General features: G+C 48.1%; 1 protein-coding gene across 1 annotated transcript in view; it reads left to right on the plus strand.

Annotated features, from left to right (window-relative positions):
- The first annotated feature begins 6,540 nt into the window (after positions 1-6,540).
- The window catches only part of NARS (asparaginyl-tRNA synthetase), a 33,395-nt gene continuing 24,330 nt past the window's right edge, over positions 6,541-15,605 (plus strand). The window contains exons 1-3 of the mRNA XM_015412132.1: positions 6,541-6,712; positions 10,344-10,426; positions 13,756-13,845. Coding sequence (XP_015267618.1) covers positions 6,670-6,712; positions 10,344-10,426; positions 13,756-13,845 — 216 coding nt within the window. The 5' untranslated portion in view covers positions 6,541-6,669. The remainder of the gene's footprint in view (positions 6,713-10,343; positions 10,427-13,755; positions 13,846-15,605) is intronic.

The raw sequence follows: 15,605 nt of genomic DNA on the forward strand, positions 1-15,605 counted from the left end.
ATGAATGATTAACCAATTAAGAAGAAGAAGGAAGAGATTGGATTTATACCCCACCCTTCACTATCCAAGGGACTCTCAGAGCGGCTTACAAACTCCTCTCCCTTCCCCTCCCCACAACAGATACCCTGTGAGGTAGGTGGGGCTGAGAGAACTCTGACAGAAACTGCTCTTTTTCAAGAACAGCTGTGCCAGAGTTTTGAGAGACAAAGCTGCCTTCGTCCCTTCGTTTTCTACTCTACTCGCATCTGACGAAGGGAATTTTGACTCGCTAAAGCTCATACCCTGAAATTTTTACCAAAAAAAAGAGAACAGCTCTTATTAGAGCTATGGCTTGCCCAAGGTCATCCAGCAGCTGCAAGTGGAGGAGTGGGGAATCAAACCTGGTTCTCCCAGATTAGAGTCCGTGCACTTAACCACTACACCAAACTGGAGAGAGTTCACCTCACCTCACAATAATTTCATAATTATCTATCTGTGATGTGTTTCTAAGAGTATAACCAAATCAGTAATTTTTGATACCACTGTAAAACTAGTCTGAAAAGTTGTTACTTTCAAAATGAAACCTTCATCTGGTTGTAAATATTAAGATTATACCAGCAAGAAGGAGTCTTTATATAGAAAACCATGATTTAAATCTAACCCACCTTGATTCATGCATGATCCTAATGGCAGCAATCCACACCTTTGTACCTACGAAAGATCCTTACCCAGAAAGGCCACACTCTCGTAGTTCTCCAGCATGACTTCCCCATAGAGAGCTCTTTGGCCTGGATCCAGCAGGGCCCACTCTGCCTTGGTGAAATACACGGCCACCTTCTCAAAGGAAAAGGGACACTGAAAGACAAAAGCAGATCCCCCCATCAGAGATCATACCAGGCAGACAATGCACCGTGAAAGGGGGCATTCCAAGAGGGTGTAGGACCTAGAGGAGTAGCATGGGTAAATTCAGACCCTCTCTTGCCCAAACACCTTAGCCACAACTGCAGGAGCAAAAGCCCCCCTGGGAAAGCAGGGAGGACCCAGGCTGTCCCCTGCTAATCTCCCCTACCTGGAGTGAAGATTCAGAAGCTGTTTCCAAATCTCTGCAAAACCGATGGCTCGAAAGCATCTCTCCACTGCCTGGGAGGGAAACATAAGAAGGAAAGGAGGGTGTCAACCTAGACTCCCTTGTTTGTTAGCGTGTTTGAATCCTGCGATGGAGCTGCGATGGCTCAAGTGGTTAAGACGCTGAACTGCAGGCTGTCGAAGGTCAGTAGTTCAGCAGTTCAAGACCCGGGTGCCGCAAGACAGGGTGAGCTCCCGTCTCTAGTTCCAGCTCCTGCCAACCTAGCAGTTCGAAAGCAAGAAATTGCAAGTAGATAAATAGGTACCACTCCGGTGGGAAGGTAACAGCGTTCCGTGCGCCTGGGTGTTTAGTCATGCCGGCCACATGACCACGGAAACGTCTTCGGACAGCGCTGGCTCTTCGGCTTTGAAACGGAGATGAGCACCGCAACCCTAGAGTCAGACTCGACTGGCTTTCGAGCAAGGGTACCTTTACCTTTTTTGAATCCTGCACCCCCTTCACGCACCCCCTCGAAGGGGTGTGAAACCCTGCCCTATATACTCTCAAACAGACCTTGTCATGATTTTCAGGAGGTTGTGGAACTGGCTGATGAACATCAAGGGGGTTATAGATTTTGGCGACACGTCGCAGACTTCCGTGAGACTTGAAATGCGCCCTGTGAACTCTGGAACTCAAGTACATGACGCCATCCCTGCTGGATCTCCTGTCGACTGCCCCCCCTCACGTGCCCTTGAGTCTGGTCTGGTGGGAGAACAAGAAGGGCGGAAACAGCTGTTACATCTGTCCGAAAACCCAGAAGAGACGAGCATATCTGAAATCCGAGAGTAATATCAGTGGGTTTCCAGGGTGTCCTGTTTCTACTGGAAGAGACGTCAGCATGACGCCACTTCCATCCCATGCCCCATTCCCAAAGCTCATGAGGAGCCAGGCAGAAGCCAGGCGTCGCTAGTCCAGTTTATTCTTTGTGACTGGCCAGCCAGGTGTCCCTGGAAAGCCTTCACACAGGGGCGCAGAAGCCCGATTATCGGTCTCTAGCAAAGGAGGATCCATTTATTCACCACAGCTAAAAGCTGCACCCAGATTTCCCTTTTGAGCCTCATTGAGTCCCTCTAATGGAAACCAAGGTATGACTATTTTAATTAATGTAAATAAGAATGGAACTGCCTTCCACGAATTTGTCTGCTCCCACTTCATCCTATGGCACTGAGTCCCAGAAGTCATGCCCTAAACCTTCTATTATTATTATTATTATTATTATTAGGGGTCATTTCGTAGAAAAACAGGTGCAGGAGCTCATTAGCATAACTCATTAGCATAACTTATTTGCATATGCCACACCCCCTGACCTCACCGGAAGTGTGTCAGACGGCAACACCCACCGTTCAGGCTCCACTGGACTATTTTGGATTGCCAGCTATTGGGGGGGGGGGGGGGAATGTGCAAAATCTGTCCTCGCAGAGGAGGGAGAGCTTGTACCTGAATAAAACTTGGGTCTTAAAGATGCCACTGGACTGTTTTGGACCAGGGGGCCGGGGGGAGCTCTGCAACTTACCTGGCTGCTTCTTGCTCTGACTGAGGGCTTCTGGGAACAGGGGGTGGGTCTTGTTGCTTGTGCCCGCCCCCTGGGCTCTTTACTGCCGGAGCTCCGCTCCTGTGCGCTCCTGCAGGAAATGACCCCTGATTATTACATTTATATATCGCTCCTTCCCGAAGGCTCAGAGCGGTTTACAGAGCATTCTACATTTCATCTAACTAGGGCCACAAATACAGGGAAGGGTGAGTGCCTACCGGGCACCTGAGCAGCCGAGTTATTCCATGTTGCTTCATCCATGGAGGGATCTTCTGTCTCCAGGCGGCGGTTTTTCTTGGCGAGGTCTGCTCTTTTCCTCGCAGTGACTCCTTCAGGCACGGTCTGTGCGGCTGCAGCAGCTGGTCTCCGTCCGCATAGGCTCCGACCACGCTGCGTCGTCTCATCACCGCGCCCTCCAAGCCAACCACCGTCTGGGTCGTCCGCTGCCTTTCGCCGCCAGCCGCCGCCATGTTCGCCGGATCACAGGATCTCCATACGCCATCTGTCGCCATTTCTGCTGCACTCCAGTTCATGGAGGAAGGAAGGTGCCCCCCCACTCCTAGGAGTGGGTACCCATTCATCTACTTGCCCGAAGGCTTTCGAACCGCTGGGTGGGCGGGAGCTAGGATGAGGACCGGGAGCTTACTTCGGCTGCGGTGGGACTCGAACAGCTATTAAGGCTGTTCAGCGATATATTACTGCAGGCTTTTACAGCCTGCGCCACCGCTCCCTTAAAAAACTTGACTAGGTGCCCCGATTCCATCAATGCAGGAGGAACCCTTACCACTTGAGAGGGCGTCTTGGGCCCATCCCTGGCCCTACGCTCTCTGACTTTCCTCTGATGGAGCTCCTTCTGCCTCAGAGAACTCCGTTTCCATCTTCACACATGGTCCCCTCACCTGAAACAACAGTAAGGGAGACTAGTAAGAGAAGAAATGGAACAAGGTGAGGAGGCGGATCATGCCCCACTTCCCAGACTCCTCATCCCTGCATCGACCAGCGGAGCTGTTTCAACCACAGGGCCAAGAATCATGGCTGGCTGGAAACCTCAGCCTAGTGAAGTCTCTAGAGGTCGAAATATCTGGCAGGGAGGCCTTAGGAAAAGGTCGTTGCTTGAACTGAGGAAACCCTCTCACCTGCTGTGCCTGCCTCTTCTCCTCTGCCTGACTCAGGAGGAAACCTTTGGCCAGGGCCACCGCCTGGAAACTGGTCTCAGGACTGCATCCTCTGACCCAGCACTGCATTTCCTGGGGCAGGGTAGCCAGGAACTGCCCCAGGATCCGCTTCTTGGTGTGTCTCTCCAGCTTCAGCCAGTGGTTGCAAAGTCCATGGCTGTAGACCTCTCGAGGTCGACTGGCTTCATGGTAGCAGAACAGCCGGAAGCATCGGCTGCGTACATCTGCGGTCCTAGTGTCCTGAGTCACAATCTCTGGCACAGCTCTTTCCCAAAATTCAACACCACTCCCAGGCTGGGCGGGATGGGGACCTTTCCTTGATCCCTTGCCCGTTCCAGGTCCCTCTGGGTCCTCCTCTTCCGTCTCCTTCCCCTTTCTCTGGGGTCGCCTCCAACTGTGAAAGGTAATCAAAAAGGCAAAAATAAGACAAAAAAGAATGGAATTACATCACCAATCCTGGTAAAGAGACAGGGTTGCCCCAGTGGCTCAGAAGGAGCATCCTTGTTATACTTTGTGGACCAGGATTAATGTCATTGTGCTATTTTAGGTAGCGAGCTTTTTAAGAGATGCCTGTGTGGTCCTTCAGGAAAGTAAGCCATCTCTATTTGGCTCTTTAAAAATCTGTCCCAGATGTTATGACTTTGGCTTCCTATGACTGCCTATTAGTCCATACCACGGTCTACATCTCAAGGTAAACTGGAGCCTGGGAAAAAGTGACAGTAAAGCATGCACCTGAATTTACTTGCATTATAAGGCCATTCCATTAGGGAAACACATTTGCTTTTGCAAATCATTAAGGGAACATAGCTTTTGCAAATAGGAGAACCAGATAAGAAATAGAGCCTTTGCGGAACACACAAGATTGCATGACCATATTAGGCGTCATTAGGCCCCTTACTAGGAATTGCTGAACTCTGCTTGTTATTCTGTCATGAAGAAAGTTAACACCTGGCTAATAACAGGAAAATATCAGCCTTCCCACAAGGGACATGTGATGAGCCAAGGATGTTTGTGGTTTTGCAAAAGAACACCTTCCCTCCTAATAACGCCTGGGACTCCTGTCTGGACCTCCTTAGGAACACCGTGGCTGAGAAATTATGTTTATTTACAAGATTCAGATCTCATCTCTCTGTTCCCCCAAAAGGGTCACCAAAGCAGCTAACAAATTAAAACATAGGAAAGCAAATCACAACTTTGAAAGTATTTAAAATCCCCCCCCCCAACACACATCATAAAACCAACCCCCTCCCATGACGTCCTTGTGAGTAAACCTTCCTGGGATCCGGGTGCACGACTTTCTCCGGCTGTTGCCTATCTGAAGCTCTTCCCGCTCTCTTTTGCCCATCAAAGCAAACCCTCCCTCCACCCCGGAAAAGAGCCTATCCTCTTTTCCCACCCACTCCATTCCTTGCATGGCCTCTCTAGCCAACAGCTCCCTGAGTTTAACCCTCTCAGTTCTGCAGACAAATGCCTCCTGTCCTTTCCAGCCAGGCTGCTCGTCGGCAACGCCCTATGAAGCTCAATAGGGCTGCTCTGGAGTAACTGTGCAGGGGGTTGCGCCAACGGCGGCGGCAGCAACAACGACCGCGGTGGGGGCGCGCGAAACGTTCCCCCGCCTCCCAGAGCCCCGGGGTGGTCGCCTTGGACTTTTTGCATGCCCCGGGGTGCAAATCCCACCTCTCGCGTGTGATGTCCGAGCTCAGTATTTCTGCGTCTTGGTTTCCAAAATACTGTCCTGGAGTGCCCTTAACCTTTCTCGCAGTTGTTAGTGATGCTATTATTAGTTTAATGGCCTTCTAGCCTATTCCGGAGGCATTTTGGCCTCAAAAGGGTAAATAAAAGTGCGAGAATGCTGCTTTTTAAATGTCTAAAATACTGTTCTCGAGCGTCTGTACTGCACCCTACTGTTTTCTTGCGGCACTATTTCCGGCTTTTACCCTGTCTTATGAACAGCAGCTGCCGAATAGCTCCTCGGTCCCATAGAACAGGCGGGCCAACTCGTGCTGTAAAAATGCTGGGAGACTGTTCAGGGCAGGTGCTTCTACAGAGCATATACAGAGAGCCCCCCCCCCAAAAAAAAATAGTTCTATAAAAACAAAACTTGAAAAGCAACGCATCTCTGTGCACAGGCAGAGTGCTTCTCCCCAATAACATTTTATTGGTATAATACAATTAGAAAACATAACAATCACATTTTTATAACATTAGCCAAGTCCATAATGAACTAAAGAACAGTTAAACATATTAACCAGTACAATATGAATAAAAAATGTAAGCATTGAAAAATGATGTATAATTCAATAAACTTTGGAACAAAATACCTTGTTTTTACAATGTATTCTAATTAAAGCCTGTTCTGTTCGCTGTTATTAACTCAATAAAGTGCCTTCTGCCCTCTAAACTATCAATAGGCATTCAATAGCATATCTAACAATGTGAAAAACAAAGTGACCCTATAAACCATAAACAATTTACCGTGAGGATATCAGTATTTTGTTATATCTATGTAGTTTCAATAAACAATATTCATTTGAACCAGAGTGCTTCTCAAAAGACAACGTAGCCGATGCAACTCGCGAGCCTGAAACGGAAAAAACCCGACGTCAGCCTTGCAGGCGACACGCCTCCTGTTCCTGCCCGGCAAAGCCGCCTCCTTCCCCGGCAAGCGGCGTTGCAGAGGGTGGGATCAACCCGGCTCCGTGCGGCACTCGGCTTTGCTTTGCGGCAGGGCGAGCTGCGTGCGCCTGATGCAATCCGGCTGCCATCGGGCGTAATTTCTGGGGAGCCGGTGGAAAGCCAAAGAGGCAGCCCGAAGAGCAGCGCCCCTCTGTCGCGGCCGGGCTTTTAGGAGAGCAGCCATGTCTGCAGTGATCATTGAGAACGCGGAGAGGCTGGCCTTGGGTGAGCTTGCAATGGGGAAGGAAGGAAGGGGTAGGGGATTATTCCTGCCCTCCTGGCGGATCTGGGGCTGGGGGCTCTGGAGGGCACGGGGGTGGGTGTCGTTCTCCCTATGCTTCACCGGGGCCGGTTGGGTGCTGTCTGGGTCAGTGAGGTTCCGGATCGTTTGCTTCGGCGGCCTCTGGTGCATTGCAAGGGATGAATTAAAGATGGTCTTCTTTATTTGAACCATAAAAAAAAAAAGACCATCTTTAGTACTTTGTGTTTAATATGGTTAGATATATCATTGAATGTCTACAGATATTCTTGAGGGCAGAAGACACTTGGTTGTATCTAAAGCAACAAACGGTACAGGCATCAATTACAAATTGAGGCTAAAATAAGTCACTTTGTTCAAAGATTTATTGAAGAATGTATCATTCTTTAAAGCTTACCTTTTTTGTAATTAGTGTGTTGGTTTGAATGTATAACTGTTCTTATGACCTTTATGTATATTTTTATTGTTATATTCGTTTTATTGCTTTAATCCTACCAATAAAATGTTAATGAGAAAAAGAAAAGAAAAAAAGATGGTCTTCTTAGCCACCATTACGCTCCCGGTTTTTTAAAACCCCAAGTTTTATCTGTGGCACGAGGGGCCCCCCCCCCAGGTTTCGGCTGGGCCAGGAAACACAAGAGATTTGGGTATAACCAGCAGCTGTTCAAAATCAGGGCTTCTGCGGACCTGCCCTTTGATACTGGGTTACCCAGATAAATCTCCTTGGAAAGAGCCGTTGTGATTCGGGCCACGCGTTTTCCTGCCTCCCCACTCCGTGTTCAGTTCTGGGAACTGATGCAAGAGGTTTTTTAAAGGAAAAGGAAGTAGGTTCAATGCGGAGGTGTTGACCGGCTGGAGACACATTTTGCAACCACTGTTCCCTGTAAACTGAGTTAGTGTGAGCTAGCTCACAGTTTTTTAGCCTCTGGCTCACACATTTTTGTCATAGCTCAGGAAGGAGGGCTCCAGAGCAAACTAATTGATGCAGCAGCCAAATCACTTGCTCACAACTTTGATGTCAGTAGCTCACAAAGTAGAACTTTTGCTCACAAGACTCCACAGCTTAGCGGGAACATTGTCAATTGCAACTGGATTTTACTGTGTGGAATGGCAAAATCCACTTGCAAACTGTCACTGTGGATTGAAACTGCGTTATTTAGCATGTGTCAACGCACCCCTAATCTTCAGCATTGCCTTTTCCAGCGGCATGCCTGGCCCTTTGCCAACCAGCGGCAGGCAAAATGGGTCCCCTGCAAACAAGGGGACCCCTTGAAGGGGTGTGTCCGTGGCTGCATTTTAAGGGGGGGAGGTATTGGTTTCTCCCCAAGCTAGGTGGGCCGAAGCCTGTGCATAGGTTCCATCCACCTGCTGCCATGGAAACCAAAGAGCGGGAGGAGAAGTTGTAGGCCAGAGACTAAAGGGTGGGCTGTTAGGTCGGTTCTTTTCCTTAAGGTGGGTGAAGGGACTGTGTAGCCTCCCCAAAGTGTTTACATACCTCCTGCAAACAGAAAACCACCCCAGCAAGCAAAAGTGGAAGGGAGGGTTGACTACAGGTCTCTGGGTGCCAGAGCAGGATTTGGGAAACCTCTCTTTGAATCCCCGCTTACCACGGAATGGATCACAGCAGACTGCATGTGGTCGATTCATGCTTTAAGCACTCTTCTTTCATTAAAATGCAAACAGAAATTTATTTATTCCTTTTCTCCCTGGTGGGGACCAAAGCAGCTTGCATCATTCTCCTTCCTCTTATCGTCACAGCTGCTCTTTGTGTTAGGGTTAGGCTGACCCTGTGTGGCCGGCCCAAGGTTATCCTGCACCCTTCCCTGGCAGTGGAGATTCAAACCTAAGTCTCCCAGATCTTATTCCAACCCTCTCTAATAGTGGCTTAATGGGATTTCCCAGGTGATATTATTTACCTTATCTCTGTGCCATTAAAAGCTTCAGCTACCCATTTCCACACATTAAGCCTCTATTTGGGGGATATTTTTTCCACCAGGCCTGTTTATAACCCTGTCTTCATCCTTGAAAATCCCCCCCCGTTACTTCCTGTAACCAGATGGGCAAGGTAATCCCCTTCCACTTTCTTATGAGCTATGACAGGCCTCTTCCAAAGGTGTCAGAACCCTGGAGCATTCAGTTCCCAACAACAGTCATTCATAAGAATAAAAGTTTATTGAGACAGTGAAGGTATCCAGACTCTTAATGTTTGTGTTAGAACTAACCCAAAAGCGCTCAAAGCTAGCAGTTATACCACACACACCCCCGACTCTGTAATGCAGGGGTGTCAAACATGCGGCCCAGGGGCCGGATCAGGCCCCCGGAGGGCTTCCATCAGGCCCGCGGTGGAACTGGCCATCTCCTGCTTCCAGTTCTGCTGCTGCAGCATCATAGTTTGCTTTGCCAGACTCTTAATCACGTTTCATGTTTTAACCTGGGTCCTGGACTCAGAAGTCTGAACGTGAGATTTCTGTGGTGATTGTCAATAAATCAAAAGTAGGTTTGCAGCTTACAGAGCTAATATTTTAAGCATGTTTTTATTTTAAGTAAAAAAAAATCTTTACGTTTGTGTCCTTTATAAAAATTTATATCTCTGCTACCTGGCATTACATTTTATGACACGCATGGCCTGGCCCAACAAGGTCTCATTTATGTCAGATCTGGCCCTCATAACAAATGAGTTCGACACCCCTGCTTTAATGGCTCTGATCCAATCACACTAAGCAGCGAGCCCGCCAGAATATAACAGTCCTATCTTCCTAGGGGGAAAACCGACACCAGGAGCTCGTTACATTTCTAAATCTAGCTGGCTAAATGAGCAGAAAGTGAAAGTAAATGAGCAGAAAGTGAAAGTGAACATTCCCAGCCACAGCAGGCCTCCCTCCAGCTTCCGTGGCAACCCAGGGGTTGACATAAGGCACCTAAACAGCAAACACCTAACTCAGCTTTAGAGTCCAGTGGCACCTTTAAGACCAACAAAGGTTTAAAGGTGCCACTGGACTCTAAATTTGTTCTCCTGCTTCAAACCAACACTGCTGACCACCTGAAGCTACCTAACTCAAATGCTATAGAGCAAACAGGAGAAAGTATTTTTGGGGGGGACACACAAAAGCAGGAAGCAACACTCCAAATCCTTCATTCTTGCTGACAGTCTCCTAGGGCATAACAAGTATAAATTTGGAACAGAAAGGCTGTGATCACACACACTAAATAATCTGCTTTCAATCAACTTTCAGTGCACTTTCCGACTGGATTTTGCCAGTTCGCACAGTAAAATCCAGTTGGAAAGTGCACTGAAAGTGGATTGAAAGCAAATGATGTAGTGTGTTTGATCGCAGCCAAAGAGTAACACAAAATTCCTTGTCTTTGCTTGTCTGTTTCTGTGAACTCTGGGAGTTTGGGTTGGGAGTCTCTGCCGCTAAGAAACCCAGCACCAAAGTAGAGAAACACACAAACGCTTGACCTTCATTTTCAACAGTCTGTACAATGACTTGTGGCCTGGAGAATGAGGTGGGTGTTTTCTCTGACTTGAGTTGTGTGTGGCTGCGTGTGTGTACACAAAACAGCAGCTCGGATCAGCGTCTCTGTGTGCTTTTACAGGAGAGATGTACGTCTCAGACCGAGAGGGATGCGACTCCACAGGCGATGGAACAGAGGAGAAGCCTTTCAAAACAGCTTTGAAGGTACTGTCTTCATTGGTTCAACTTTACCTGACAAGTTAACTGATAACAAAATAGCACCTTTTACCGAATTTGGGCTTTGACATGAATTCTGTTTAAGAACATAGGAAGAGCTCTTCTGGAGCAGGCCAGTGGTTAGCTTAGTCCAGCATTCTGTTTCACTTAGCAGGCAACTAGTTGTCCATAAGGGCCAACAAACAGAGTATACAGGCTGAGGCCTTCAGCCCTGCTGCTGTTGCCTCCAACACTGGTATTCAGTAGTTTATTGCCTCTGACTATGGAGGTTCCCTTTACTTTCCATGTCTAACAGCCATTGATTGGCCTCTCCTCCATGAATTTGGCTTAATCCCATTTTAAAGGCAATTTATGTGTGAGGCCGTTGCTACAACCACCGGCAGTGTATTCCACACATTCACTGACCGTCAAGTAAGTAAGCGTTTCCTTTTGTCTTTCCTGAATCTATTGCCCATCAATTATGCTGGGTTCCCCAGGTCTAGTATTATGAGAGAGGGAGAAAAAGTTCTCTCTATCCCTTTTTCCCCACCCCATGTCTAATTTTTCCCACCCATGTAGGCTGACCCAACCCCTGAGAATGTGCCCATAGTTAGGGATCCATAAAAGTGATTAGCACTACAAAGTTGTAAACCGCCCAGAGACCCCCATTGGGGGGGTTAGGGCGGTATATACGGTAAATCGAAGGTTAAATAAATAAATAAATAAATAATTTTATAAGCCTCTATCATGTCCCCTCACAGCTGTCTTTTTCCCCCTAATTTTTATGGTGGTCTCATATTACCCACGTGAGTAGTTCCACCCATGCTTGGATGTGTACTCTGTGGAAAAACATAATGTGCAGATCGGGTGACCAGGTGGCAGCTACTGTGTAGATGGAAAAATGTACTCCATTATAACTTACAGGAACTGATACAATGTTCAGGAGTGCCCAGTTCACACGTTCTGTTTGTCTACATGGGGATGTGTGCCGGAGGGTTGGTGGAGTTGTGTGTCATGTACAGGTAGAGTATTGTGTCAAAAAGGCCTCCAGTCCTCCTATGTCCCTCCAGCCAGGAGCCAAAGGACAAACTCCTGACTTTCCCGGCATAACCTCGCAAGTCCTCCCTGCAAGGTTGGCTCACAGTAGGAAACCCACCAAAGTTACTATTATGGTAATGGACTGGCAATTAGGGCTGCCAAGCCGCGGCGGGGGATCCGTGCGTCTTCACAGGATCCCTGCCGCGGGGGACAGCAATACGCGTTGCACCACTGTCGCCAGGATGTGACGCTACGCGTTGCTCTGGCAACGGGGCTGTTTGGAGTCCCGTTGCCAGAGCGACGCGTAGCGTCACATCCTGGTGACGGCGGTGCAACACGTATCGCTGTCCCCCGCGGCAGGGATCCTGTGGAGACATACGGATCCCCCACCGCGGCTTGGCAGGCCCAGGTCACGATGGGAATCAAACCCGGTTCTCCCAGATTAGAGTCTGTGCACTTAACCACTGCACCAGACTGGCTCTCATGCTTTGCTTCAGTTCTGGTTTTTGACTGCATCAGAATTCCAGGTCGAGGGGGGGGGGAGGCTGACATTAGGTAATCCATACACCTGCATTTATATGCTAGGGATAGGTGGAAATAGTTAATAATTGGGATTCTTCATTATCACCACTCAAAGAGAGAAGAACGAGCCAGGTTCATGCATATGTCAGTTTAGCATCCAGGTGAAACTAATGCAGAGCATTAAGTACATCAAAGGGTTTGGACATGGGGCCAGTTCACACATAATGTGCATGCCACTTGAGGATCTGTAACGCAATGTGAAAGTTCGTGCCAATGAGAAAAATTGTGATATGATGCAGCACAACAATTCGTGATGCTGGCAATACAAAAAAGCACTCAGCCATGGGATTCTGCACCTGAGCAGCAACCCATTTAAACTGGGACGCACCTGTGCAAAGTTGCCATGTGGCAGCTATGGCAACTCCGCATGCGTAGTGACTCACTTCCAACCAGACTCTGTGCGAACGCAAAGTCACACAGTAAGTTTTCCCTGGTCAACATCAGGCCTCGTTAGGGCTGCCAAGTCTCGTTGAATCGTGGCGGGGGATCGTCATTCTTTACAGGAGCTCTGCCGCGGGGGATGGCAACAGGCGTTGCACCGCCGTCGCCAGGATGTGACGCAACGTTGCCAGAGCGACGCGTAGCGTCACATCCTGGCGATGGCGGTGCAACGCCTGTTGCCGTCCCCCGCGGCAGAGCTCCTGTAAAGAATGACGATCCCCCGCCACGATTCAACGAGACTTGGCAGCCCTAACGAGGCCTGATGTTGACCAGGGAAAACTTACTGTGTGACTTTGCGTTCGCACAGAGTCTGGTTGGAAGTGAGTCACTACGCATGCGGAGTTGCCATAGCTGCCACATGGCTACTTTGCACAGGTGCGTCCCAGTTTAAATGGGTTGCTGCTCAGGTGCAGAATCCCATGGCTGAGTGCTTTTTTGTATTGCCAGCATCACGAATTGTTGTGCTGCATCATATCACAATTTTTCTCATTGGCACGAACTTTCACATTGCGCTACAGATCCTCAAGTGGCATGCACATTATGTGTGAACTGGCCCCATGTCCAAACCCTTTGATGTACTTAATGCTCTGCATTAGTTTCACCTGGATGCTAAACTGACATATGCATGAACCTGGCTCGTTCTTCTCTCTTTGAGTGGTGATAATGAAGAATCCCAATTATTAACTATTTCCACCTATCCCTAGCATATAAATGCAGGTGTATGGATTACCTAATGTCAGCCTCCCCCCCCCCTCGACCTGGAATTCTGATGCAGTCAAAAACCAGAACTGAAGCAAAGCATGAGAGCCAGTCTGGTGCAGTGGTTAAGTGCACAGACTCTAATCTGGGAGAACCGGGTTTGATTCCCCACTCCTCCGCTTGCAGCTGCTGGATGACCTCGGACAATCCATAGTTCTTTCAGAGCTGTTCTTGAAAGAGCAGTTCTCGAAAGATCTCTCAGCCCCACCTACCTCACAGGGTGTCTGCTGTGGGGAGGGGAAGGGAGTTTGTAAGCAGCTCTGAGACTCCGAGTGAAGAGTGTGATATAAATCCAGTCTTTTCTCCTTCTAACATGACACATGAAATGATACAAAAATCACATAGTAGGATCCTATCTACACGCAGTAGTATAGGCTTCCTAGAGGGCACTCTACCACACACTTGAATGTGATAGCAAGATTTCCACTAATTTGAATTGTTTTGGATTGTGGTCTACATTCTTTTCTCTTTTTTTAATGGATTACCAGAATAAATTACTATTTTTTTTTAAATGTCAGGCAGAAGATGCGCTGCGACGTGAAAAAAACCTGGAGGAAGCAAAGAAAATTGTCATTGAGAACGATCCCAGTCTCCCAGAACCAACATGTGTGAGTAAAACTTCTTAACATTTAAAAATGAGATCACAAAAGTTTAGGCATCTGATTTGAACTTGCATGTGTTCACGGGGAGGGACTGGGACTCAGTGGCAGAGCCTCTGCTTGGCGTGCAGAAGGTCCCAGGTTCAGTCCCCGGCATCTCCAGGCAAAGGCGACCAGGCAGCAGGTAGTGTGAAAGGCCTCTGCCTGAGATCCAGGAGAGCTGCTGCCACGCCGAGCAGATAGTACCCACTTGGATGGACCAATGGTCTGAGTCAGCATTGGGCAGCTTCATAGGTACAATAAATCTGTTAGTTTTTTAGGTACCACAAGCAATGTTCCCTCTAAGCTACGGGGTCTTGTGAGCAAAAATTCTACTTTGTGAGCTACTAGCATTAAAGTTGTGAGCGAGCAGTTTGGCTGCTGCTTGAATTAGTTTGCTCTGGAGCCATCCTTCCTGAGCTAACACAAACATCTGTGAGCTGGAGGCTAGAAAACTGTGAGCTAGCTCACACTAACTCAGCTTAGAGGGAACACTGTGCTTCTAGCCCTGCCAGACAGCTGGTCGGTGGGGGCCACTTTCCCCTTTCTGCCCCCACATCTTTTGGCTGCCGCCAAAAGGCACAGAGACAGAGAGAAGAGAGTTTTGTGTTACCTTAGTAGGGACAAGCAGGAAGAAGCTAAATTGGCACCCAGATGCATATTTGTCTGTCCTGGATATTTATTTGTTTGTTTACAACATTTGTTCCCAACCTTTCTGCCCTTACAAGGGCCACCAAGGCAGATAACAATTTTAAACAGAGGCTAGATGGCCATCTGACTGCACTGCTGATGCTGTGGACTTAGGCAGATCATGAGAGGGAGGGGAGGAAGGGTTGCTTCAGTGCTTAGTTCTCGTGGCCCTTTCTTACACGCCCAGGGAAATGCTGATCCCTACTTTAGGGTCAGGAAGCATTTTTTCTTCAGGCCAGTTTAGCCAGGGATCCTGGAGGTTTTTTTGTCATCTTCTGGGCATGGAACAGGGTCCCTGGGGTGTGTGGGGTGTGTATTTGTGAATGTTCCTGCATTGTGCAGGGGGTTGGACTAGGTGACCTCGGAGGTCCTTTCCAATTCTATGATTCTTCTATGATAAAATCACTTTTTTCAAACCATTAAAATCAACCCCCCGACACACATCATTAAAACTATTAAAGAGCAGAGTTAAAACTCCTACAAAACAGAGTTAAAAATGCATACAATGGGTGTGCTGTGTAACAGTGGATATTCTGTGTGATAAATTCACTATTATGACACTGGAGAGTGACAAAGCAAGGAGCAGCATGCCATCGTTTTATTAAACATTACTGTGTTTTCTGAAAGGCAATAAGTGTGACCTTTGTAAAGGCAAATAGAGTCATAGCGTCAGAAGCTCTGTAGGCGACTGGGGAAGTGGCCCCAAAAAGGTTGTGCTCCAAAAACTGTTCATCTACACGGTGGGTAGCCATCCTGGACTGTGGTAGAAGATTCCAGTCCAGTAGCAACTTATAAGACTAACGAGATTTCCAGGGTGCAAGTGTGAGTTAGCATTCCCTTCATCAGATACTTTTGAAAGCTTTTACCTTTGATATCTTCTTGGTCTTTTAAGGTGCTACTGGACTCGAATCTTGCTGTTCATTCATTTATATATGCATTTTTACCCCGCCCTCCCCACGAATCTGTAAGTTACGGGTAGTTACAGGGCCACGGTGGCTCAGAGGTTAAGACGCTGAGCTGCAGACCAGAAGGTCGGTAGT

Source organism: Gekko japonicus, unplaced genomic scaffold (genome assembly GCF_001447785.1).
Source record: "Gekko japonicus isolate JY-2015 unplaced genomic scaffold, Gekko_japonicus_V1.1 scaffold2076, whole genome shotgun sequence".
Classification (NCBI taxonomy): Eukaryota; Metazoa; Chordata; class Lepidosauria; order Squamata; family Gekkonidae; genus Gekko; species Gekko japonicus.